General features: G+C 38.2%; 1 protein-coding gene across 5 annotated transcripts in view; it reads left to right on the top strand.

Moving 5' to 3' along the window:
• Positions 1 to 26,201, top strand: part of UBAP2 (ubiquitin associated protein 2) — a 90,536-nt gene that overhangs the window by 47,923 nt on the left and 16,412 nt on the right. The window contains exons 9-22 of one of the 5 annotated variants that reach the window (XM_033520337.1): positions 1,907 to 1,966; positions 3,168 to 3,220; positions 7,772 to 7,839; positions 8,914 to 9,103; positions 9,770 to 9,983; positions 11,449 to 11,720; positions 12,682 to 12,860; positions 13,966 to 14,173; positions 15,392 to 15,431; positions 17,967 to 18,150; positions 20,723 to 20,789; positions 21,465 to 21,660; positions 22,883 to 22,974; positions 23,852 to 23,899. In XM_033520337.1, the coding sequence (XP_033376228.1) occupies positions 1,907 to 1,966; positions 3,168 to 3,220; positions 7,772 to 7,839; positions 8,914 to 9,103; positions 9,770 to 9,983; positions 11,449 to 11,720; positions 12,682 to 12,860; positions 13,966 to 14,173; positions 15,392 to 15,431; positions 17,967 to 18,150; positions 20,723 to 20,789; positions 21,465 to 21,660; positions 22,883 to 22,974; positions 23,852 to 23,899 (1,871 nt within the window). Of the gene's footprint in view, positions 1 to 1,906; positions 1,967 to 3,167; positions 3,221 to 7,771; positions 7,840 to 8,913; positions 9,104 to 9,769; positions 9,984 to 11,448; positions 11,721 to 12,681; positions 12,861 to 13,965; positions 14,174 to 15,391; positions 15,432 to 17,966; positions 18,151 to 20,722; positions 20,790 to 21,464; positions 21,661 to 22,882; positions 22,975 to 23,848; positions 23,900 to 26,201 lie in introns of all 5 variants that reach the window. The other 4 variants (XM_033520336.1, XM_015653253.3, XM_015653255.3 and 1 more) reach the window with 4 other exon arrangements.

The following is a 26,201-nucleotide window of genomic DNA, read 5'->3' as shown; positions in this document are numbered from 1 at the left end:
AGTTTACGAAGTATTTGTTCCTTTAGTCAATGCTGGGGAAATTAATATTTTCATTAAAAGTAAATACAGTATTTGTTTCCAAAATGTAGTTTCTGTCATCTGTACTCTGAAACTGCTCTAGAACCACATGCCCTGAATTGTTGCAGGTGCAAAGGCCTGACCATAACTTGAATAGTGTTTCTAGGTGCACCATTGTATAATCCAGTAGAAAAGCTAGCTGGTTCTGTAAAGGCAAAATTTAGTGTTCGTTGAAATATAGACTGAAAGGGAAGTCTTTAATAGTTCATAACATTTAAGTATTATTGTATTCCAAATAATACAGTGTCTTTCTGCATCCTAATTTATATAATGTACAGATGAAAGGCAAAGAGAAGGGACAGATAAAGAGAAACAAAATTACCAATCCTCCTCCAAAAGGGAATAAACTTGAGCAGCATGATTGCTCTCCTACCTTTTTTGTCGTGTACCATGCAGTGGGAGAAAATGAGTGCAAATCACAGCAGTTCTTATAGATAAATTATATCGGAGGTGCTCACTTCTCAGAGTTGATTGTAAAATGGCCTTGGGTTCCGGTAATTTACTCAGCATCTCTTTGATAGAGTTTCATAGGTTTCACGGAAAAACTTCCTTTGTTATCTTAGTTATGAACAGCTTTAAATTTCTCTGAAACTGAAGAATTACAAGAAATAAAAAATGAATTATAGAGTAACTTTCAAGAGGGACAGTTGTGTTGGAACAAACAAGGAAGTTGGTGTTTGGGTTTTTTGGTTTTTTTGGGTTTTGTGTTTGGTTTTTTTTCAATATCTGCTGTAAAAGTCAGAAGGAACATTTTAAGGAAACCTTCAAGTCTTTCTAGAAGGCAAATCCAACAGGAAAGAACTAGTACATAAGTTGGGCATACACTAAGTTAAATTTATTTTGGGGTTAATATCAATGATTATTCAGATAAAGGGTAAAAAAATAAGTAGTGTGACGGGAAGAGAATTGGAGGAACATGGCTGAAGACTCATCAAAAGATATGTATTCTGTTTTTATTGGCTTTCAACTTTCTAAAACTGAATTTATTACAAAGAGAGAGAGGAAAGGGTCACAAATAACCATCTAGGTTGAAGCTTGTATGACAAGGTTCCTTGAAAACACAAAGCATAATTTTGATGGAAAACAGAGAACTCTTGAATTGTGTTGCTTTGCAAAGCTTGGGGGAAAGATTGGGAAGAGGATGCATGAGTTGCAGTAAGGCCAAGGTGGATTTTGGACTAAAAAGAAATTAATGCACCTGGGGCAAGATCTGACTTAGAAATTCCATCAATAGGAGGAAGACATTTGAAAACTGGATTTAGTGCAGAGAAGAGTACTGAAAAAACTGAGTGGAAGGATTGAATGGGAAAGGAAGAGAGTTAGTAAATGACAGTAGTGAACTTGGCAGCTTGGGTAAACTAATAAAAGGGTGAAAGGCTGTACACAGGATTTAAAAGACTAAACCCTCAGAACTAGTTTTATCAGAGGGAACAACAGATAATTGTTTAAATTGGATGTCAGGAAAATATCACAAGTATTATTCCAAGTAAGTTTGGTCTCCCAAAGGTGGTGGAGTCTGACCTACTACTCAGGAGTCCGACTTGATGTATCTGAGTTCTTTTAGTGTTTATTTTATCAGACTCCAAGCTCTGTTTTAGTGTTCTGGTGTCAGTGCAAGGCTTGTCTTCTAGAGAAAAACAGCTTCTCATTGGGTTTTTCCTCCTTTTCAAAACTTCTGTTGAAATGTGTGGATTACTCTAGAAATTTGAGGCATTGTAGTAGTTTTGCTACAAGGCATTGTTATTCATAAAAACATCAGCCCTGGTTGGGGGACCTTTACTAAAATGTGAGCATAAGATATTTCAGGCAACTCTACATTGCTCCACAGAGCCCACACAGAGCGGATGTTACCTTGCTCAGGACCTGCCAAAAAATTTTGGATTCCAAGGTATAGTCCCCCTCTCTTCCCACCACTGTGTGTAACCTTCATGGTCAGCCCATTTGCCTGACAGAACTGGCACTGCTTGACCCTCCTCTGCCAAAACCTCCTGTGGTGTTGTGGGGTACAAGAGGAAGCACCAATGCAGTGCTGGCATTGGTACCTGGTGGCTTTGATGCTGTCTTTGGGGCACTTGTTTCTGGATTAATGCATCTCAGATAGTTCCTGGTTAAGTGAAAGGAGATAATGGAAGCAGTAGTCCTTCTGCTTTTGTACTTGATCCAAGGTGTTGGCAGCACTGCCTTTGGTGCTGATGTTTTCTTTGCTCTTGGTTGCACAGTTTACACAAAGGTTCTGGTTATTGCTGGGATAACCTTCCCTGTACTGCTGCTGGTGGTCAAGGCCTTCAGTCTGTTTATTGCTCTTGCAGTATGTCTGTACCTGCTGTTTCCTACAGAAGGGGTTGGATTTTTGCATTCATAGGATTGTTTGCTGTAGTTTTCCTATTTCTGCATGCTGCACTGTGCTCCAGGGTTTGCCAAGTCCACTCTGCCACAAGTTACAGGAAGTGTTTTTTAGCTACAGTGGAAATTTAAAGACTGCTACTGTTGTAAGAATTATTTATGTTCTAAAACAAATTGCTCTCTCAGGGTAAGGAATTGGAGTTGTTCTACTCTGAGGAATGAGTTAACAGTTTGGAAAGTAGCGTCCACAGGCATAGCTTGAGTCTTGAAATTGAATGTTGAAAGCAGGATTATGCGTATTGGAGCAGGTATTGTGGTTGTGTTTTGTTCTGTATGAATTTGTGCAGGAAACTAGGGGATACTGCAGGAGGGTTGAGTAACCTCTTACTGTCACTGGACCCATAGGAGGACGTCCTTCCAATGCTTGGAATTAATCACTGGGTGCAGATGTGCGTCCATGCTAATTAAGTCCAGTACCATAGTGGTTAAGAAATTCCTGAAATCAGAATTTAAGTCCAGGGGGGGATGGAGGAGTGGTGGTGTTTCCCTCACAAAATTTTAGTTCTGCAGACCAGTTTCTTAGAGCTTCCAACCATGTTTTCAAATATGTCTCCAATCTCCATTTCCTTGCTTTGTTTCACTGATAATGAAAACAAGACTGCTTGTAAACCAGAAGGATTGAAACACAGTGTTGTGCCTTTAACTTGCATCTGTTCTCTTTCTTTCTTTTTTCCCAATTATAATAGGAGCATGGAAAAACTCAATAGAGGAATGGACAGCAGAAGACTGGAATGAAGATGTAAGTGCAGCTAGTTGGATATACTGATTGATTATTTATTCTTTTCAGAGTTTGCGTTGTGTTCAAAAACTAACTATTTGAAGTAACCCATTATTTCAGGTTTATTTTCAGAAGAGTGAAAATAAGTAATCCCTTTTGCCTCCTCCTGCAAGGTGTAATGTCAGTGTTATTCCTGGAAATGTATGAATGTTTTCATGTAACTATATGGAAGCTCCATCCTTATGTAATGACAGGGATGTATCTTTTGAGAGAATTGAAAGAAACTCTTAAATTCCTAGTTTTTGTGTGTCAATTTATGTCATCAACAACTGACATAATTTAAACCTGTCTTCTGTTTCTTCAGTATGTGCTGAAGAATGTATGAAATGTATGGGATTTTCTCACCCCTGTTTGATGCTGTACAATACAGCATTTGTAATATGGGAGAGGTGTTGAGCAATGCTGACCAGGGATAGAATTTGTTTTAAATAGTTACTAGAGCTGAATAATTTGCAAATGAATTTTGAAATCTCCAGCCCAATGTTAATTTTTATTAATTTTGGTTCCTGGAAAAATCCCTATGACCTAGCAGAAAGTTGTCTTCTAATATTCAGAAAGACTGAATGAACTGTCAAGGTGCAGATACATTAGCCCAAAATGTGCGCAAAAAATAAAAAAGGGAAAAATATGTTATCTTTTGCTCTAAAATAGTCTAAAAATATGTATATTTTTATTTCTAAAAATAATTGCAAAACATCACAAAACATATTAGTGTATTGAAATCTTTGCAAGTTTTGGGAAATCTGTTACAGAAGGACCCTATTGAATGTGGGCTTTTGTAGGAGGGCTATTAGTCTGCCCAGTCCAGTGCCACATGCCATCTAGTGCCTCAGTTAATGACTGGAAAGTAAAACTAAAATAATTGCTTAATAAAATATTAGTGAAATACAAAAAGTGTTGGAATAGCATTTGAAAGTAAGCCAGTCATGTGGTGAGATTTGGACCTCTGCTAGATTTGACCTGTTCCAATGAAAAATACTTTAATATAGCCAAGTATCCATTTGTTTTATAGAAATAAAGACACACCTTCAGAACAAGGGCCTGGTGTCTGGGAAACAGCAATGCAAAAGTTTTCAGGACTGTAGTGGATGGTGAAAAAAGAACAGCTCAGCATGAACTGATGCTGTATCAAAAAAGCTCCTACTGTAGTCTTTTTGCCTATTGGCACTCTTCCCCATCTCTTAGTCATTCTTGGGTTATGTTTCTATATGTAGATGCTCCTGAGCTTGATCCTTAAGTGTCAAATCCAATTTCTTATTGCTTTTAGAGGTGAAAAATTGTGTATAATAGATGAAAATACCTGATCAAAGATCCTTGAGAAGGGAGATTTTAGTTTAGGGAATCTGGAAGGGTTAGTTTAGAAACATATGATGAACTGTGGTTTTAGTTTAACAGAGTGGTATGAACCTGTGTATGCAAAATGGATCCATGCATTTAAGTGTGTAACAAACAGTTCTACTGGCATGACTATTGATTAGAAGAACCAAGTAAACTGATATATTTGCTGTCTGCAGGGAAAGGTGTTTTTCTGAAGAATATTTCTGTTTAAATGTGATGTTCTTTAGTCAGATACAAGTTATGAGCAAGTGAATGAAATTTAACATTGTTTGACCCAAGAAGAATTAGGTCTTTGTGACCTAATAGTCCTGTCAGGTCCTTATCTTCTGCAGTGAGTATTGAGCAAGTATAATAGGTTGTCAAGGCACTATTAAATAGAATGGAAACTGCTTGCAGTGAAAGTAGGAGGTTGTATTTTGTTACAGGGATATTCAAGGTGTGAACAATAAAGGTCTAGACAAATATTGAGGTACTTTAGATGGCTTTGGATTTTGCTCTTAAAATTGTGATTATGCTTTCATAGCTAAAGAAACTAAAATTTAACTAGAGAAACTATTCCAAATGAGAGAAATAGAATAAATACAAACTGCTGGAAAGTGGGTGATGGCAAACATTTTCTGTGTAGTGTTTGTAGTACTAGTTTTTATTTGACACCACAGCAACACTTTTTTTTATAAAAAAGGAAAGAAAAAAAAGAGGGTATTTTGGTGGAAGTGGTTTCTTTACCAGGAAGCAGCATGAGAAGTTGTTTTAATTTCTTTACCTTCACCACATCATACCAAAACAGTAATAAGCTTTTTTTTTTATTTCTGATTTGTGGATGTTGAGTTTCTGTGAGGATGCCAGAGTCTATTTTCCTCTTCTTCTTACTGTTCCTGTACTCCTTTAGGACTTTAGGTAGTTGTCAAGTGTGTTGTCTGTTTGGTGATTGGAGAATGATTTTACCATAGGAACAGGAGCTGGAAAGCACGGGCATTTCACTGCAGATGGAGGACATAGCCCTGTGAGGCCAACACCGACAAATGGCTCACAACCATTCGTTCAGTTCTGGGAAAATGCCTCAGTGAAAGATTTGTGAGTGTAGTGTGCAGCGAGCATAATGGCTTGATTGGGAGCTGCAAATACTACTTCTGAGAAATACTAAATACATCTGTGTAATAAAACTTTTCAGCTGCTGCAGCACGAAACGTGTTTTGATGAATGTGGTAATCTCTGCAGAGTCCTGAATTAAGTGCTTGATTGGACCTTGTGGCAGTGAGTTTGCCACAGGGTGTAGTGTAAACCTCAATATAACTGAGCTGTTAGCTGGAGACTTTTGTTTGCATGCTGGTTCATCTGTAGAGAGCATTTACTCTCTCACACATCAAGCATGCATTTGTGTTGTCACAAACATCCCCAGTCTCCTTAATTTGCTTAATTTTTGGAGTTCATAAGTGTTTGTCCATGGTTAGTCTTTTTCTGGTTACCCAAGTGTGAGAAGCTGTTGACATTACAAAGAATTTAATATTTAATCAAGAGATTGCAGAGCATAGAGTGCTGCTTGTGCCATTAGCTGCCTCCCTGTGCTATGTGCTATGCAGGAATATCATAATACCCCAGAAAGTACAGTACACATTGCTCTAAAATAAAACACATGGTGGGGAAAGTGCTGAACAATAGAGGAACAGCCTTTTTAACTGAAATGTACTTAAGTGGAATGTTCTTTCTTTGTTTTGGTCAGTACATGGAGTTGTGGGCTGTCAACATTAATCTTGGGACAAGTGATCCAGAAATGAGGGATTAAAGTGCATTGTGTTGGTAGCAAGGGAAGGGCAAGAAATGGAGGGATGAACTGTGGTAGTACCAATTTCTTCATGGCCTGATGTGCTCCTTTCAAGAGGGTGCTGGGAGTGTATGTGAAATGTCTCTGCTCTTCCTCTGAGTGGTCATTGGCTCCCAGTCAGCCCTTCTGTGCCCTTCTTAAATCAACAGTGCTTCATAGGAGACCCCTCTCATATGTCCATGTTCGTGGATACACATGCTCTCGGTGGAGCTTCCTGTGGGATGGCAAATGAAATCGGCTCATATCTGTGATGTCCTTTGAACTGCGCTGCTAGCAATGCATGCATTTTAAAATGCATCATTTCCTAGAAGAGCTGTATCAAATGGCACATTCTAAAGGTGTTCTTTGAAAGGGTCCGTTATTCTTCAGTCAAAGACAATGCTACCAGAGGAACTAAGGGTGATTTTGTGAAAATTTAATTTAAAATAAAAATACTGTACATGCATATCTCAGTCTTGCTAAACCTAACCTGTACCGGTTTAAGACCTATTCTGGTTTGCAAGTACTCCTGTCAATAGAAACAGATTAGCCCTAGGAAGATGTAGCTGTTCAACTACTACTTTTTAAACAAGAAAAAGAAAACTTAAAAATCTAACCACACAACAAAAAACCAACCCCTTCTTTCCCCCAAAGTCTCAACCAGCTTCAGTTCCCCAGGTGCCTTCACAAGTATCTCTCTGTATTGTAACAGCGTGGTGAAAACAGTGCAGCTTTCTACTGTGGGTGGTCTGACTTGTTATGTGAGTATGGGCATGGCCCTCATTTTATTACTGTTTCCAAGCTCCTGTTCTCAGAGCACTCAGTTAAAGACCTTATTGCCTCTCCTAACAGACCTGCCAAGAAAGAACCATGAGTGCTGGTTCACTGTACTTACCTGCCTCTGCTGGTGGTGAGGGCTGAAATGTCAGGTGCAAGGATACATGGAATGAGTGGGAGCAGTGCAATATGTTACATTGTGCAACAACATTTATCAGAGGTGCTTTATTGTGTCTGCACATTGATGGTAGAATGGCTGTGACATTAATTGCTTTCTACTGGTGTATTTCAGTGAAACTGTTTCCCAAGGTTATGTGGTTGCATTGGTATGCTGTTATACACTGGTGCCTGTTTTCAGTAGGTCAAATTTCCTAACCCAGCCCTCTAATTAAACAGGTACTTGATTCTGTGGAGGAGATTTTACTGAAGTTTGACTACATGTTTTTGTCTTTTTAAGCAGAGCTTCACAGTAGCTGTTTGTAATGATAGTATGACTTTAATTTTATCTTGAAAGTGCATGACCAAAATGGAATTTCTGCAGATGTTGCAGGAGGGAAGTGTGAGCATGTAAAATTGTTCGCCCATCTCTTTTTCAGCTTTCTGAAACAAAAGTCTTCACTGCGTCTTCTGTTCCAGCTGAAAATCATGTGACTCCTGGGCAAAGGTAAGCTCTTCTTACATGTTTTCCCTATACTTTGAAACCTTCTCCTTGATTAAGCAATATTAGTTTACTCGCATAAAATATTGAATAAAAATTCTGTCAGAGATTGGTTGAACTCATCTCAAAACTGAAAAAGCTTTGCTTGCAAATTGTTGTTTCTGTGAGTTAAGGTATTTTTGACTGAGAAAGTGGAGACAAACTTACCAAATGTGTGAGCATAACACATCTTCTGCATCAGGACTTCTTAAAGGCAGGAAGAAAAGTAGCTGGGAAGAAAAATTTTTTGCCGTTCAAAAGGAAGTTCTGGCTTTAGTGTCCAGAAAATGGAAAGCCTGCCTTCGTAGATGCAGAAAGTTTTCAGAATATAGTGCTTTGACAAATGTGTTAAATGAAAGCTTACACTGGCAAAATGGTGAATTCCCTGGTAAATATCACGGTTACAAGCATTTACTGATGATAGAGGGTTAAGATCAAGAACCAAAAATATGTCAGTTGCTGTCTTCCTTTGCTTGCCTTTGTCTTCGAATGCCTTACTGGTGATGTCGTGAAATCAGCTGCCTCCATTAGTGTCCTGTTCCTGGAGAGCACGTTAGAATTTAGTGATGAAGACTTCGGTAGCTGGACAGCATGAGATCTCAAAACTAAATAAGCTAATGGAGTCTATCCCAAATGTCCTGATTGTGGTATACTGCAGCAAAGTTTTCTGTATAATATGGATGTGATTTGATATGGTGAGGCATGGTGTTAGGTTGTGTATAGTTTATATTTCTGTCTTTCTTAAAAGTAATATATTCATATGTTTTTTGTTCTGTTCTTCCAGTGGATGTCCCTCAAATGATGTTAGAAAATGTTATAGTTCTTCCACTCAGATTGGGGTGGGATTTTTGTTTGTTACTTACTAGCAAAAAACTATCTTCTCTCTCTTTTGTATGATAGACAAAAAACATTTGAAAAGACTGCTAATCAGTAGTAATTCTGTTTCTGGGATGGCAGCTTTAGTATTGTTAGTACTTTCGTTGGTGTCAGTCAGGTTTAATCACTGTGTTCATTCCAGACAAATTTCACTTTGTCTTACAGCATTGATTTGGTGACACTGCTTCAAAAGCCGGTGACATCTACCCAAGAGACAGAAGCCAACTCGTATGAGTCTCCCCAGCAGCAGACCTTTGGCCAAGCCTTAGTATTCACAAATTCTCAGCATAGCACCCAGATGGCATCAGGAACAGGCAGCTCCAGTGCTGTAAACTCTTATTCTCCTCAAAGTCTGGTAAACATATGTTATGCTTTCTAAATGTTTTGTTTTCTAAATGTTGTTCATGAATAAATATTTCAGGTTAAGCAACTTTTCTTAAGTGCTGGTCATTTCATGAGGTGTTCTGATACATGTTGAAAAAGCTGAAAATATATTTGAGTATCATTCCTTCCTTTCAACCCTGTCCCTACTCAAAAAAAAAATACTTTTTTCATTTTGCTAATTAGTTATTTCTGGGTTTACATGAAGTAGTTGTATTAATTTTTGATTAGAGAGCAGATGTGCTTATTGCTTGCTGATGTAGGATAAAATAATTTGTTGATAGTTAAGAGTTGTAGGCCAGAAAACTGATGTTACTTCCAAGCACATACTCAACTGCTTCTTGTGGAAGCATGCCTATTTCTGAGTCAGTTTTGAAGGTGTGAGATGAGGTGTTTATTCTCTAAAAATCAGTCCAACTATTAGTAAATCTATGATATTTTAAGATGCATGGGTTCAAATAAGTATTATTGTGATTACAGTAGTGGAAATTTTTACTGATCATTTGTTAGTAATCTGGGTCTGAAAAGATTTTACTTGCTGTCAGATAGCAGGTGTAGACATTGACCCTATGATTATGTTCAATTATTAGTTAAAATATTAATTCCACTCCTTCCCCTCTTCTTCTTTTTCCTTTGGTAGTCGGCAGTTCTTTGTTCTGGCTTTGGAGAGCTCAGATCCTCTAAATTGGCAAACTCTACTGGTTCCCAAATCTTGGACCAATTGAAATCACCAGGATTGGGTCAGTTTACATCTCAACAAACCAATAGCAGTTCTGCCACCACTAGCACAGTTGCTGCGTCATCCTGGGATCTAAAACCGCCTAATACTCAATCCTCAGTCCTCAGTCAGTTTGGTAAGTCCTTTGACACAGCTTCTTCTCTTTCTCTCTATATTAGTCAGTAAGATTTCTTAATGCCAATGATAGTGTAAAATACTTTAATAAAAGACTTTTTCTAAAAAATTTAATCCTAGTAATACAGTTACTTAAATATTTTAAGTGTTACGCTTATTTGCTGGTAATAGACATCAAAAGTATATCATAAGCTAAGTTTTGTTAAGCTTAAGCCTATAAATGTCGTTACATCTTTAAAGTTATTGAGCTTCCCTGGTAATGACATCTTTGATTTAGTGTGCTTGAATATTTACACAGAACTTTATTGGTAACTGTTTTTCAACAAGTGCTGGAAAATACCTTCGTTGCACCTGTGCTGCTTTTAGCTGAGTGTAAAGTTATGTACTTGTATTTTTGGTTTTTTTTCCCATATTTTTTCTTCTAATCATTACATGAATTTTGAATGAGTACTATATAATTTCTTCATAATTCACATCATGCCTTAGTGTTCTTTCCATAGTGTGCTGTAAATGATTGAAGTTACTTGGTTTGTATATTTATAATTGTATGAATTTTTCATGTAATTGAGTAAAATTAGCAACGACATTGAGAATGGCAGAAACTTATTTTCTGCAGTGTTTTTCCTACAGTATCCTCACTGTGAAGAGGATAGCTGTCGTGTCTTTTATATGTATGTATATGTCTATGTGTAAATAAGTAGCCATTGGTAGCAATTACTATATTTGACATGGAGAAATTCTAAGAAAAAAATTAAGTACATTTGAATGCATTCTAATGGACTTCACCTATGGAATAAAAACCCCTTCACACTGGAAATGCTGGAAGTCTCTGTGGTGGTTGACCAGTGCTTTAGGTCACTTCATGGCTTTCAGCATCCAAAAACTATGAAAGGGAAGACTCAGGGAGAAACCCTGTTCATGTCTGGCATAATTTTGACTCTTGGCTGTTATGAGATGGTAGAAGACTTTCTGTGGTTTTTTAAATCTTCTTCTTTGTAGGGGAAGGGAATCCTAAATCATAATACCTCTAAATTGCACCAATTCTTTACCCTTTGGAAGTAATCATGTTATATCAGTGATATAACAGTTTATAAATATATAACAGATTACAACAGTTATTTGCAATGAAACTTCAAGTGTTTGATTAAAATAGCCCATAACTGTTTTTGAGGACTTGTGTGTGATAATATTGTGACTGTGTAGATAGGTTTTCATATTTTTGGAAAAAAATAAATAATGCTTGGCCACAGCTGTTTATTTAAAGTAGAAGATGTATCAACTGATGTCTTTATTAGTGTTAGAGTGGTGATGATCCATGTGAAACCCCTCTGATGTCTGAAAAGACTTGCAAATGCTGTAGAATCTTAACTATTAAGCATCAGCCAGATGCTTGCATAAAGAATGGAGCTTGAAGAGCAGAGTTCAATGCTTTAATTTTGGTATTTCTTTTTCCCATCACTGACCAGACTTTAAGTCCCAGCCTGAGCCATCTCCAGTTCTGAGCCAGCTGACACAGCGACAACAGCAAATGCAGGTGGTTCCTGTTCCTCCTCCTGGGCTGGAGTCATCCTCTTCTCAGATTAAACTACAAGAGCCATCACCAATAGACACCTCCACAGCTGTTAGCAAAATACTACAGCTCCCCACTATCTCTATGGATAACCAGGCAGTGACTGTTCATCAAACCCAGCAGAAACAGATAAAACCACCAAAAAGGAGGATAACTCCAGCATCCAAGGTGGGTAGTTGAGTGGTGGCTTGTCAAAACTTGTGTCAGCAGTGGCATAGCCAGCAGGAGCAGGGCAGGATTGTCCCCCTGTACTGGGCACTTGTGAGGCTGTGTCTTCAATCCTGGGTCCAATTCTGCTTCCCTTACACAAGGAAGAAGATGTTGAAGGGCTGGAGCATGTCCAGAGAAGGGAACAGAGCTGGGGATGGTCTGGAGCACAGGTCTGAGGACCAGCTGAGGGATTTCCAGGGGCTCAGCCTGGAGAAAAGGGGGCTCAGGGAAAGCCTGCTCACTCTCTAGAATAGTGGAGATAGGTCTCTTCTCCCAGGTAACAAGTGACAAGACAAGAGGAAACAGCCTCAAGTTGCACTAGGGAAGGTTTAGATTGGATATTAGGAAAAATGTCATCATGAATACCAGGCTGCCCAGGTAAGTGATGAAGTTACCATCCCTGTAACTGTTTAAAATATGTGAAGACACGGTGCTTAGAGACATGGTTTGGTAGTGCTGTCTTTAACAGTTGGACTTGATCTTAATGTTCTTGTTCAACCTAAATGATTCTGTTACTTGATTTGTTACATGTTTTATATAAATTGCTATGGAGAAGGAGACCAAAGACCTTGGTGTATTTCTTATTTATGAAGCACAAAATACTAAGCTGGATAGTTACTATAATATTACTATAATATAATATATACTCCATAATATTGTGGTGATAGATTTTACAAGTACGTAGCTGGTTGCTCTGTATGGAAAATGGCTGTTGCTGAGTGGCTTTCAGGTTGACTTAGTAGCCACAATATGAATAGTGGTGGAGTGGGGAGGGATGTACACAGATTATACTTCGTTATTGTGGAACAGTATGGTTTACTCCTTCAGCTCCAGATTAGAGCAGAATCAGTGGATTAATTTCATGTTGCAGATGCATGCAAAGGAATTACGATTTTTTTTTTTTTTTTCTTCCTTTAAGATTCCTGCCTCTGCTGTGGAGATGCCTGGATCAGCAGACATGACAGGGTTAAATGTTCAGTTTGGAGCTCTTGAGTTTGGATCAGAGCCTACACTCCCAGAGTTTGGATCAACTTCAAGCAGTGAGAATACCAGCCAGGCGACCAACAATAGCTTATATTCAAAATCTGTGAAGTATGTGTGAGTTGACCTCCTGCATTCTCAGGTGTTCCTGAAGGGGCTCGAGTTTGTGCCAAAAACATCAAGACAGGGTTACAATGTAATGAGAGGGGAAAATATGATGACTTGTTTTCTGTGGACTGTATCTTAAATGATAAATTTCTTCTGTAATTATGATCAAAATCTCCCTGGATGGATAGATGCAAAGCTGGAGATTACATGAATATATATAACCTTTTAATAAGCTGTCCTTTATAGAATTTCTCATGTTAAATTGCCCTGATTTTCAAGGGTTTTGGGGATTTCCTCCTCACTTCCCATGTTTTTCTCCATTTGGTCCAGTAGAGTTGACCTTTGTACCATATATGTGTGTTAGTAGATGGGCACCAGGTTACAGATCTGATGCTCTTACAGGGTGAGAAAATGAGAAAAGAAGCTAGGCTTTTTGTATGTAAAAGCTCTTACTAAAGTGCTAAAACAGCCAATGATAAATGCCAGTGTACCAGTAAACCATTTTTAATTCCTTACTCATTGAAAAATCAGCATCATTAAAAAGCTTCCTGAAGTTAATTCAGAAATATTAATAAAGTGAACTTTCACATAACTTTTAGTTTATACGTGATATTTAAACTATTTGGAAAATAAAACATTCCTGCATATATTAAAGTAATTTTTAGCTCTTTGCATAATTAATTCTGTAACATTAGAATTCTATTGTAAAAAGAATCCTATTGTGGTTATTCATCAAATACCAGACTTGAGCAATTCAGCTTGTTTAAAAAAGAAAGATTATGATCATTAATTTACCCTTGGAAAAGGTAGAAATAACATGAAAAGTGCTTGTGTGTTAATTTGTGTCTTGGTTGGGCTGGAATGAGGAAGGTGAATGGTGTTTAGTGCAGCTGATGTTTTGAAGCAGTGATTAGTGAGGACCAAAGCAATATTAGAATTTTATTTTGCATTCTTAGATTTTCTTATATATATATATATATATATATATATATATATATATATAGTGTAGATTTTTCTGTGTGTTTAAGGTAGTTCTAGATAGCTATATAGGAGCTGATGTTTTCATTAAGATATTTGAAATACTTACCAGATGATAAATAATTCTTTTTTCCAGTGATCCTTTGAATACCTCTTTGCCAAAATCCAATACAGTACAGGACTCCACCTACACAACCTCTGCCATCAGCTCTTCCAGTCTGACCTGCTCATCCCAGAGCACTAGCCCCATAACAACTTCCTCCTATGACCAGACCTCTGTGCATAGCAGGATAGCGTACCAAAGCTCCATGGCTCCGTCTGAACCAGCCCCTGTTGCAGTTACGGTGAGTTCATTACAGAAACAGGACCGTGAAAAGGGGGAATATTCTTACTGGTGTTAGGTTTGTATTCCCCTGATACATTAATCCTTTAAGCAAGCCAAGTGGTATTTTGATTGCCAGGCCCACCCTCTTACTTGTTTTTGCTTTTCCTGATGTGTAGTCATTTTTGGTAACACTGTATTTGGGATATAAGAGCCTCTGCTTTTATGGGTTTTGACTTATTAAATTGTCTTTTGACCTTTTTTAGAAATACTTAAAAATACTTTAAAAAAAAATACTTGAAAAATACTTAAAAATTCTACTTGAATTTTCTTCCCTGAAGCTAAGGAACTGTCTCTCTATGTAAATATTAGTTATGGTATTTTGCCATAACTTGACAGTTTCTATACAAAGGTATATTATTTATTAATAATACAATTAATTTATATGGCACCTAGCAAATGGGTCCCAAATTTTTTTGTCCCCTTCAGCATTACTTTTCTGTTGTATTTAAACACTAGTGGGAATTAGTTTCATGTGTTATTTTAATAAGCATAAGGAGAGGTCTAATATAGGACAAGAAATCTCTTGGGCAATTCAGACACACCTGCTCTCTTTGTATAAGGAATGTAGGTTTGTTGTAAAAAAACTGAGTTTATTAAATGTTTTAGGAACTTGTGAGAGTTTGTAAGTTTATTTACTTCTGGCCTTTGTTACGTGTTGGCTCAGTCACACTTGTCTTCTGCACTAGCTCGTATGTACTGGTGAGGATCAAGCATAGACTATCCACTTCTGTACTCCAGCGTTATCCAAAAAACATCTGGTGCTTCTCAAGTCTTATCTTTCAATGGAAAAAAATTGGCGTCTCTGTGTAACTTGGATAGTTAAAATTGTGAGTTACATTAGATCAAAAGCACAACCATTTCCTATATGTTAATGCAATTCCTTCTTTCATATTGGTGTGAACCTGAAGTTTATGTTATATTCAGTACATGGGAAGGTCTGCTGCTGATGGGTGTATTATGGGAAATATATGGGTTTCTCTATATTCAGGACACCTTGCACTTGAGACAACTTTATGATATAGTTTTTTTATAGGCAGTAAAAATTCAATTTTCTGCCTTGTTGTTCTATTTAGTGTGAATATAGAATTTGCATGAAGCATGTTCGATGTGTGATTCAGTCTCAGCATTTAATATACCTCTAAGATGATTTTTTAATTAATTTCTTCTTTGTTTACAGAATGGGCACAGTGGTGTTAGGACACAGGCAACACTTGACAGTAAGTTTTCAAAGCTTGGTTGAGCACAGGACTTTCTGTTCATTCTTTGCTTCTTTCTGTGCACACAAGCGTAGCAGTGACATTGGGTTTAAGATTTTATATTGTTCTTCATGGCTAATTTATGGCTGACCATTTGACTTAATTTGTGTTTGCATAAAATGCTGCTTGCTTCTTGACTACAATTGAAATATGACAGCAGGTCTATTAAATCTACAAACCTAAACGGCCTTAGAATTAGGGAAGCTGCTTTGATGCTGGTTCTCCTTTTGAATTTACCTGCCAAAAATCATTTAATATAAAACAAAAATGAAAAATTAAAAATAAATATGAAATTTTTTAGCAGTTGTTTGAGTTCTGAGTTGGGAAGCTGCAAATAGTATTTAGCTGTAATGAAACAAAGTCACATTCTTTGAGTGCACCTTTCACTAAATACAGTTCTGTCTCTGCCCTCTTAGAAGCCTGTGGGGAATAAAGGTGTGGGACATGTTCCCTCTTCTGAGTTTCTTGATACCTTGCAAACAATACCCCAGTATTAACTCTGGTATATGTGTTAGTTACTTCATCTTGGTCTGTTTCCAATGTTGCATGGACCTGTAGCAGGGCTGCAGCTTTCTACTTGGGAGTTAAAATAATTATAGTATTCACTTTTCTGATCTTTGTGCTGCTCTGTGGAAGTTTTCAGGGACAGTGGGGTGAATTAATATCTTAATATCTTCCAAGACCTCAATTTTAGGTCTAACCTCCTCTTAAACATCTCTTCAGGTAGGCCGTTAGTGGGACAGTGAAAAGTTGAATTTAAAGGAGCAGGAGTGTATGCGCTCCAAGAGTTACTATGTAAAAGATGGACCTATACAAAGACAGCTTTTCACCATGAAAACTTTTACAGAATTAATAAACAATTTATAAAATTCACTGCAGAACCCTTTTTCTACAGAAAATAAAGATCTGAGAATTCCTAATACTTTTCTATTCTGTAATAGATTTATTAGTCTCTTTTCCTATGCCAGTTCTCCTTTGAGAGCATTTCTGTTTTCTTCTTCCATTGAGTCTATTTTATTCATCCAAATTATTTTGAATTTGTCTTAACTTTTGTAAGTACATTTTCCCTTCTGTATGTGCTATGGTGTTAGTTGTTAATCTCTCTTCTTTGCTGTTCTTCTTTAATACCCATGTCTTGAGCTTTCTAAATCCTTAATTCAAAGTACGACTGATGTGTTTTACTTCTGACCATCTTACTTGTCTCCTGGTCTTCTTTGTCTTGCACATTGCATTCAGGCATCTTGTAGGGGATCTTAAGATGGTGATTTTTGTCCCAGTTGAGGACATTTACTTTTACTTCAAGATGAGAATCCTGCTCTTATGTCAAGAGTTTTAAATGCTATTTACGCCTTTTTTATATGAGTTTCACCAGGAGTTGTTATTAGGTGATGTAGTTGCTGCCTTCATAACCATGTTTGTCACTTGGATTTTCTTCTCTAAGAGGTCATACTTATTACCAAAGCTAGGACCTCTCGATTGCTGTTTGCATTGCAAACCAACAACCTGACTTTGGTCATTTAAGTAGGAAATCAAAGTGAATAAACTCTTAATACATAACTTCCAAGTATGTATTTGATTTTTGTTTGGTGACCAGTCTAAAAGTGTCTTCACATATGTTCCGAGTTAGTGATGATCCACTGGGTAGTGGTCCCTGTTGTAGTATGGGAACATGGCCCAGCAGAAGATAGGGCTCAACTATTTTCCACATTTTATTGGTGAGTGTGTGTCTCTAGTTCTTTGTTGTTTTTGTAGGAGAAGAAATAAGTGAAACAGCTGGGAATCATGTTGGACAGTAGAATTTTTATGCATCTTATTACAGTATAGTGATTCTATAAGCAAGTTTTAATCTATGAAGCCTAGAAAGTGTAAGATAAAACCTAACACTTATTATCTGAGTAAAGTGAGTCAATATTTGACAGCTCCTTAGCCATAAAAAATGCTTAATGCTGTGCTCAGTTCTGGTGTTTCATTGTAGCTTTTTTCATTCTACTGCGATAGACTTTTGACTGAATATACCAAAATGATAAGTTGTTATCTACCCCTGTACTCCAGCAATCTCAGTCAGATCACAAAGGTCCTGTGTGGGATGGAATGAAGAAACAGAGCTGTAGGTGAAACTAGATTTGTACAGTGCCTTGAAAAGGCAGGAATGACTTGTGCTTGCTGAACCAAAAGCAAGGGATTTTAAAATTTCTTTTAAGCCTAAATTAGTAATCCAGATAGTTGCAGGTGATGTGCTGAAGATGGTAGTTTACTATGTGTGTAGCAGTGATAACTGTAAATTTATTATAAGTAGAGAGCTTAAAGGGAAAAAAATGGTAGTTCTGTTGTGTTTGAATTTTCCTTCATAGCCAAATTGCTTGATGTGGTTACCAGTTCTTAATGGTCAGATTTTTGCAGACCAAGGGGAGAGTGCTACTGTGTTCCTGCCATCTGGGCTGAGATGTAAAGCATGCTGGAATTTTCATTTGAGTGCCTCTTTTTAACTTGTTGCAGCTACTTCTTCAGTTGCAGCACCTAAGACAGAGCCTTCTCCTTCACTACCTTCAGCTGGTTCTCTGCCTAGTGTGCCATCCACCACGGCCTCTCTTCTGCCTTCAGCATCGCAGCATGTGGCAGTGTTACCCAGCTTGCCTCAGTCCAGTGATCTGGCCAGCAGCTCACTCTCCCAGCTGAGCAGGTACAGTAGAGTTGTGATAAACTGAGGGGGGTCAGTTTTAGGGATAGGACAGGTGTAAGGGTGGTTCCAATACGGGGCTGTCAGGGACCAAGGGTCCCTTTTCTGATATGAACCAGAATTAGGAGAGAGATTCAGAAGAGAACAGAATGTTTCTGGTTGCAAAGTATGAGCCCTGGGCTGCCTCCCAATGGCAGACCATCTGCTGCCCTCATGCTTTCATGATACATACACAGCTTTGCATTTCAAGAGGTTTGCTTCAATCATGCTAGCTAAATCAGCTAAATTGATTCCCCCAGTTTATTGTTCCCTATTTTGTGCCTGCTGTTTTTGTTCAGTGTCATACGTTTGAAATAATTTTTTAACAGTTTACTACATGGCAAATTTGAAATAGTGTAGTCTCATTTATATTTGTTTGTTAAAATTAAAACCCAGAAATAATTTCACAGGAAAACTGTGTGGGCTTTCTTTTTCTAAGATACTTCCTTTAGATACTTCAGAATATCAGACTGATGTTCCTGGAAGTGTATCTAGCACAATTCAGCTCATTCGCACTGTCTCTTTTTCTGAATGCCTATTACGTCCTCAGTCAGGTTGATTCCTTAGGATTTTAGTTTTTATATTTTTCATGTATTTGTAATCCTGTAATTCTTTAGTGTATAATTATAAACTCCCTATAGAGTGTTAGCTTCTGTCTTCACATTTTAGAATGTGAAGACACAATTCTTGTTCCTCTCTAGGCCTGGGAATCAAGCTCCCTTCACTGTCTCAGCCCCTGAGAAATGTAAACCAAAGTGAGTTGGAGGGAGTAAACCTGGGGTAAATGGCTTCATTACCTGAAGCTGTAACTGGAAGATTAACCTCCAATATGCAAATGGATGTTTGGATATTCCACTTATGAAAGTGTGAAAACTCATGACTGGTCATGCATTTTTGGATGTAGCCTCTGGGGAGGCTTCATCTGCTCTTAATGTACTTGAAGGCCCTTCAATAAATATAACCACTTCTCATTCTCTTAATTTTCTCTGGCCTCTGTTTTTAGGTAAGCCTGGAAAAAGTATCAAAGTGACATCCTGAAAGTGTATTGATCGAGTTATATTTTTTTATACTCACCTTTGTACTGTATTTGTTAGTACAAGAAACTGATTTGGGATATTGGGGGTCTTTTTCCTGTTTCACAGCTAGGACATAGTTTGTTTTCATTTAACACTCTAGTATGTTTTTGTTGAATAAAATAGTAAATATGTCAAACAAGAACTATGCCCTTTACATTGGTCACATTTCCCCACATTGATTTGTTGAAAAGCTGTATAAATGGATGGAAATTTCAGGTGGGGGTTCATGCTGACGTAAAAAATTTCATCCATCATCAGGACGCCTGAATTTGAAATCTGTCTTACTTGGTAGAGCTGATGACTGTGGTGTGTGTCTCTACCATAGGTCAGATGGTGAATTAAGGCTTATCAAAAGAGCTGGGAAGAGTGGGCGATTGAGTGGTATAAAACTCGTGTGTTTTCCCTTGTACTGTTGTGATTCCTGAAGAAGGGGGACAGTTTTGAAAGTTAATCTATGGAACTGCAAAAGTTTATTCTGGGCCCACGCCATGAAGAGCTACCAGAAGTGTTTGCCCTTAAATTAGGTCATGTAATGTAGCTGTCACTTTTGGTATGAAAACTGCTGTGTTTTCTTGTGGCTGTTTCCAGAGAGAGCACTGAACTAAATTTGTTGTTAGGATCTCTCCTGATTCTTACTTAGTAAGGAGGAGGTTTTTTGAGTACCAAACTGTACATGTGTTTTATAACTTAATTTTGATTACCTTTGTTCAGCTTTGTTTCAGTTTATTGCATACTATACACAGTAGTTTACATTCTTGACCTTGAATATAAGGTATAACTTGTCAGTTCAAATGTTTAAGTGCCAGTTTCAGTCACCTTTCAGAGAAACATTTGAAGATCTCTGGATGAATTATGGGGCAAATACCCTGCAGTTCCAATTGGTTGAGTTAATGTTATTCAGCTCAAAATGTGAGAAACGCCACAGTGGGTCAAACCAAAGCATTGCCTCACTTAAAACCTGTCCACCATGATACACAGCAGCAGAGAAAGAATGAGTAACATGGCTTCTGCGGGTGTGAGTCTTGTTTTAATTTTGGACTTCATATGTCATGGAGTCATTGCTATTTGATTTCTGAAGCAGCTATAGTTTTTTCTAAAGATATAGTAAATTGAAAAATACATAAATACATAAATAAAATAAAATGAATGATGTTTTAGATGTTTCTTGTTAGTAATAATGACTCCACACTTAATTTTTTTCATTAAAATAGGTAGGATACTAATTAAGGGGAAAAGTGCCTGTAGAGGTGTCTGTATTCATACACACACATATACATGCCTGTGTGTGCGTGTCTGTGTATACACACACTCTTACATGTATTTTTTTATTTAACTGTTGTGTTACTCAAGGTGTGCACACACATCTAGAATTTTTATTCTTCAAGTAATGTCTTACTGCACATCAGTTTTTGTTAAAAAGTTAAAAATAATCGCGTTAAATCTTTGCAATTTCCTTCTAGCTCCCTTTCCAGTCATCAGAGCAGCCTCTCTCCTGCCTCAGTGTTGTCTTCAAGCACATCACATGTGGTAAGCCCTGTTAGTATTAAAACAAGTGCTTGGCATAGTCAATTTATCTCATAATTAGGAGTGTGTCTTAAAGCTGGATGTGTCTCAGTACCCCAAGAACCAAAACAAGAGCCTTAGCTCAAGGAAGAAAGAATGTCAGCCCTCTAGTGGGGGAAAGGTGATTACCACTTGTGATTTGTGCAGACTTGCCAGTCACAGATCTGTGAGGGAAGTTGTGCCACCTAGGGGGGGATGAAATAAAAAAAAAATTGCTTCAATTAATTTATTAAATAAAAAAACCCAAAAAACAGACTTCAAAGTGGCAGTCTGAAATGTCTCCAAAATGTAGACTGTTAGCAGTCTGGAGAGCACTGGAGAGGTTAGCTGACAAAATGCAGGTGATGGAATGATATATGCTGTGTTTGAGTTACTGTATTATAATTTGGTGATGGTATAGAAATTTGAGTTTAGTTCTCATACAATAATTTTCTTTAAATCACAAAAACATCACAAGCATGCAACTTAGTTGCTTTCTTGGTACATAGATAATGCATATCTTCTGCATGTGCTGCTGTTATTTTTAAAGTTTTAGTTGTTGGTTTTTTTGTTTTTTTTTTTTATTTTCCCTTTTTCCCAGCTTCTTCCACTGTGGTTTATTTGCTCTGTGATCCTCATTCTTTTTGTCTCCTTTTCTAGCACACTAGTATTGAGAACACAACTTCGCTCCAGCCCTCAACAACCTTTTCAACTGCTTCAACCTCAGCCACTAGCACCACCTCCTCGGTTGTCAGCATGGCAAGCAGTATGAACACTACAAACAGCCTTGGCCTGAGTGTTACCAGTGTGTCTATACCAGCTGCTACCACACGGGCAGCTCCCTTAGTGTCTTCAGGTTGGCAATATTGACTGATCACGTGGATAGACAGAGGATTTCAGTCAGCAGGGCTGTCAGTTGAGCATCTCACCCACCATAACAACGCTAAGAAGTCCACACTCTTCACTGACATTTCCAGCATGCTGTATTTGCTGGCTTATGAAATAAAGTCGCCTGGTTTTACTTACTTGAAATATTTGTTAGGGTGTTATGTGGCATTCATATAGTACATTCCATCCTGAAAGAGCTTTATAAATACACAGAGCAGTTCTGACTTGGGAAGTTTTGGACTAGAGAATTCACCCAGCTTGTATTCCAGGTTATGATCAGCTCTTGACTGTGAGTTCACATAAACTTTAGTTTCAGGCTTTTCTGTGACTTGACTTCATTTGGCAGTATCAGAATATACTGCAGTGTCCTCATTATCATATGTCACATCCCGTACTGCCACTTCTTCAGGAAGGGAAAATGTCTGGGTCATTGCACAGCAAATAGCACTTCAGAAGGAGGGTCCATGAAGAAAGAGGGCTGGGAGGTTTCTTGCACTGAAGTGGAAGTGATGCTAAATTCTTTTTCTTCTCTGATGATCCTGAAATGCTAAAAGAAAATCTTGTAGAGAGAAATGAGTGATGTATTATTAAGGATCAGGCTTAGTTACAGAAGTATTTCTCATTTCTATAGCTTGTAAAGGAAGTGTCTTAGGGCTGACCAAAGTGTATTGTTCTTGTCCTGTTCTGCTTCGTGAAGGCAGCTGAAACCGTTTAAGTCTTCTCTTTGCTATTCCTAGCTGTAATAAGTCACCCACAGAAAGCATGCTGCAAACATTTAGTGCTTTCCAGTCTGTTACTGGTGATAAAGGGAATGTGTTGACAGAGCAGGAAAAGAAAGAAGAGAATTTGCTCTCTCAGATTAAGAATGATATCTAAATTTGCCTTCAGGAAAGGACTGTGCAAAAGAGAAATTTCTGTAGTTCTTGTAATCCTCTTGGACAAAGTAAATGACAAAATCAGACTATTCTCTGGTAGGACTGTTTTCAGGCTTAAGTCGCCTGTGCTTTCCCTCCCTTGAGGCATGGTTAAACTCTTCAGGCTATTTTGAACGTATTCATCAAATGGCACAAAGTTTCCTCTTCATAATCTAAGATAGTGCAGCTGCCACAACATGTGAGCTATCTTGTCTCAATGCTGAAGCCTCTTCCTCTCTAAAGGCTTGTTAAAGTGTCTGTATTTTGATTCTACAGGCAAAGCTCCCCCAAACCTGCCCCAAGGTGTACCACCCTTGTTGCATAACCAGTATATTGTGGGACCTGGAGGACTTCTGCCTGCCTACCCAGTAAGCAGTTTCATTGTTTCTGTCTTTGATTTCTTAGCCCTTGGCGCAAGTGGGCCCTCCAGACCTGCTACTGTCTATGCCAAGGCATTTCTGGTGGCACATGTTACACCTGGAATTCTTGTTCCATATGCTAAACAATATCTTAAATATGTTCAGTAGAGGCTTACTGTTGATGGTAAACTGCAGAGCTTTTGGTACAGACCTGATCTGGCTGCTGTTGAAGCTAAATATGGGTGTGGCTATGGTTTTCAGGTTAACAGGTTTTAGGCCCTTTGAATTTGGTTTCTTTAGGTTTGTGGTACTGGAATGGATTTAATATAGCAGTGACTGGTATGTGTCACATGTCCCGTCTGTCATGGTTTGAAAGACTACACATAGCTTTTTGATGTCTGACCAGCATCAACGTATTTTGGGCTATCTGTTTTTTATCAGTAATTTTTCTCTATCAAACTGAATGTGAGGAGATACCCAGGAGGTTGTGTTGTGGTCAAATCATCAACTCTTTAATCTTAATGCTCTTTGAAGCAATGATTACAGCAAAGAGGGCTGTTGTTCTTGCTCCTAAATCTGAATGCCTGGTAGATTTTTCATGAGTTCAGGAATGATGTGTCTGTGAAAACTGTATTGAAGATGGGACAGTCAAACTCTCCTCAGAGGACATTGTCACCGGGAAACAACATCAGAGTGACAAGCCTTTTTAACTTCAGTTCTACTCTCCTTGAAGTGCTACAGTGCCCCATGATAGCGCAAAGCGACATACGGCTGTAGACCTTTAACACAGACTGGGCTTAAGTCAAACTCAGTTCAAAGCCCCAAATTGATCACCATCAGAAAAAAGTGTTATAATGATGTTGTATTTTTATCTGTCTTTAAGCAGATTTATGGTTATGATGATCTCCAGATGCTTCAATCCAGACTGCCAATGGTAAGTAAATGACTTTAATTTTAAACAAGTTGTCTTCACTGTTGACCATTTGTGCCACATAAATTGGTTCATTTAACAGTGGTTAAGAGCTTTTCCTTATGTTCCGTATTTCTTTCTTAAATTTACACAAGGATTGTGTAAATTGATACAGAGCAACTGTTTCATCATGCATGTGTCCAGCTGAAAAATCTCTAAAGCAACACAAGTGTGCTCTATGCTCCTGAGTGGAGAAATGCCTAATTTTTGTAGCAACATAATTACATTTTGTCTAATCTAGTTGAAGTCTAAGTGTTTTCTTTTACCAAGAGATAAGGCTGAACAGCAAGTACACAAGTTGGTAGCCAGTAGATGTATCTGACAGGTTTTGGAGGTGCTCATAGGTGTTAATATTTGCATATGCATCATGGCAACAAATGCAGGTGAGTTGCAGGAGGGAGAGCGTGGAAAGTTTTTTATCTTAGCTGGATCCAGAATGCAGATAGTGTATGGGACAGGCTGAGCTCACAGATGGATTAAAAAAAGGCCTCAATCTAGATTGCAAAATGATAAAGAATTTTCCTGTCAAAAGTGTAGGGTAAGGAACTTGGAGAAAAGGTTTGGTAGTAATAGGTAACTGAGAACAGTTACATACTAGAGTAATGCAGTATATCTGTAGAGGCAGAAAGGAGCAGTGATCTGGGAAGATGGGATGAATGCCATAGGTAATGTGTCCCAAATGTAAGTCCCAAATAAGTACCAAATATTCCATGTAGAGCCTAGAGCAGCCAGAGTCAGATAATTTAAAGGTGAGTATAGGGATGACTCAGACAAAGCTCTGACAGAATGCAGACCCTGAATTAAAAAAACCCCGAAGTTGAGCACATGAATAAAGACTCTTACCAGAGAAAGTTGTGATACTTAAAGAACTGTCAACTGAAATGTATGGAATTATTTTTGTGGCAACAAGATGCAAAATATTTGAAGTTGCAGGGGCAGGAGATGCATACTGCAATGTGTTAACACTAACTAGATGCCTGGTGGCCACCAAGCTGCTCTATCACTCCCCCTGTCATCTGGTCAAGGGAGAAAATAAATCCTGAAAGGCGTGTGGAGTATAATAAGTACAGGGAGAAATTATTTGCTGGTTACGGTCATGGGCAAAAGAGATTTGACTTGGGGAAATTAGTCTAACTCATTAGCAATAAAATCAGGGCAAATAGTAAGTAGGTAATAAAACCAAATCTACAGAATATCTTCCCTTCACCTCTCATGTTTTCCTAGACCTAGTTTCACTCATGATTGTCTCCGCCTTCATCTCCCAGGAGGCATAGGAGGATGGGGAGTGGGACAGCCTTGTGTGCCATCACACTTCTGCTCCTTCCTCCTCACACTCTTCCCTGCTCCCATTTTGGTTCCACAGTCCTCCAAAACTTCAACATGAGTCCTAAAATGCTTTATGTTGGAACAAGCACCTCTGCTATGGGAAGGGAAGCCTTCTCCTGAACCACAGTGCACAAAGCCCCATCCAGTCTGGCCTTGAACACTTTCAGGGGTGTGGAAATCTAAGTACCTCTAGGACTTGTTCCAGTGCCTCACAGTATTCATAGTAAAAAATTTCTTCCTAATGCCTGATATAAATCTACTCTCTTTGGGTTTAGAGATATTCCCTGTAGTCCATTATGTGTCACTGCAGACGCTGTTCAAAATTCAGTTTGCTTCTTTTTTGTAAGGTACCTTGAAGTGTTGAAAAGGCTGCATTAAGATGTGCAAAAAGCCTTCTCTTGTCGAGGCTGAAGAAGCCCAGCTCTATCTTCTGTCTTCAAAGCAAAAGTGCTCTGACACTCTGATTCTGTGTGTGGCCCTCTAGTCTAGTGGACCTTTTCCAACAGGTCGGTGTGTCTTGAGTAATGAGAACGAAAACTGGGAAAGCAGTGGGAAACTAGTAAAAACAAAAGGGACAAAGACTATTCATTGAGGTGCTGATAACCAACACCTAGGGAAGTATCTCCAAAGAGGGTGATGCTTGATCCTCCTTTGACAGGTGCAGTGAGAAGAGTGAGCAGGGCATCTGCAAAGCCCTGTTTGGTGAAGAGCTTGGAGTAGATGTTGACAGAAGGTGGCTTTTCCCTGGCCTAGAGACTGTTTGCAGTGCTAGTAAATATAGAGGCAGTGGCAGTTGTTTTGTCATAGGTCTTTATTTTCCGTGGCATAAAAGAGCAAGTCAGTAGAAAAATAAATCTGTGAAGAAGTAAATAAATAGGCAAATAAATAAATAAATAAATAAATAAAGGAACAAATCAATAATTGGGTAGAGAAAGTCTTC

Source organism: Parus major, chromosome Z (assembly GCF_001522545.3).
Source record: "Parus major isolate Abel chromosome Z, Parus_major1.1, whole genome shotgun sequence".
NCBI lineage: Eukaryota > Metazoa > Chordata > Aves > Passeriformes > Paridae > Parus > Parus major.
The sequence above is the reverse complement of the archived record's forward strand: the minus strand, read 5'-3'. Positions and strand labels throughout refer to the sequence as shown.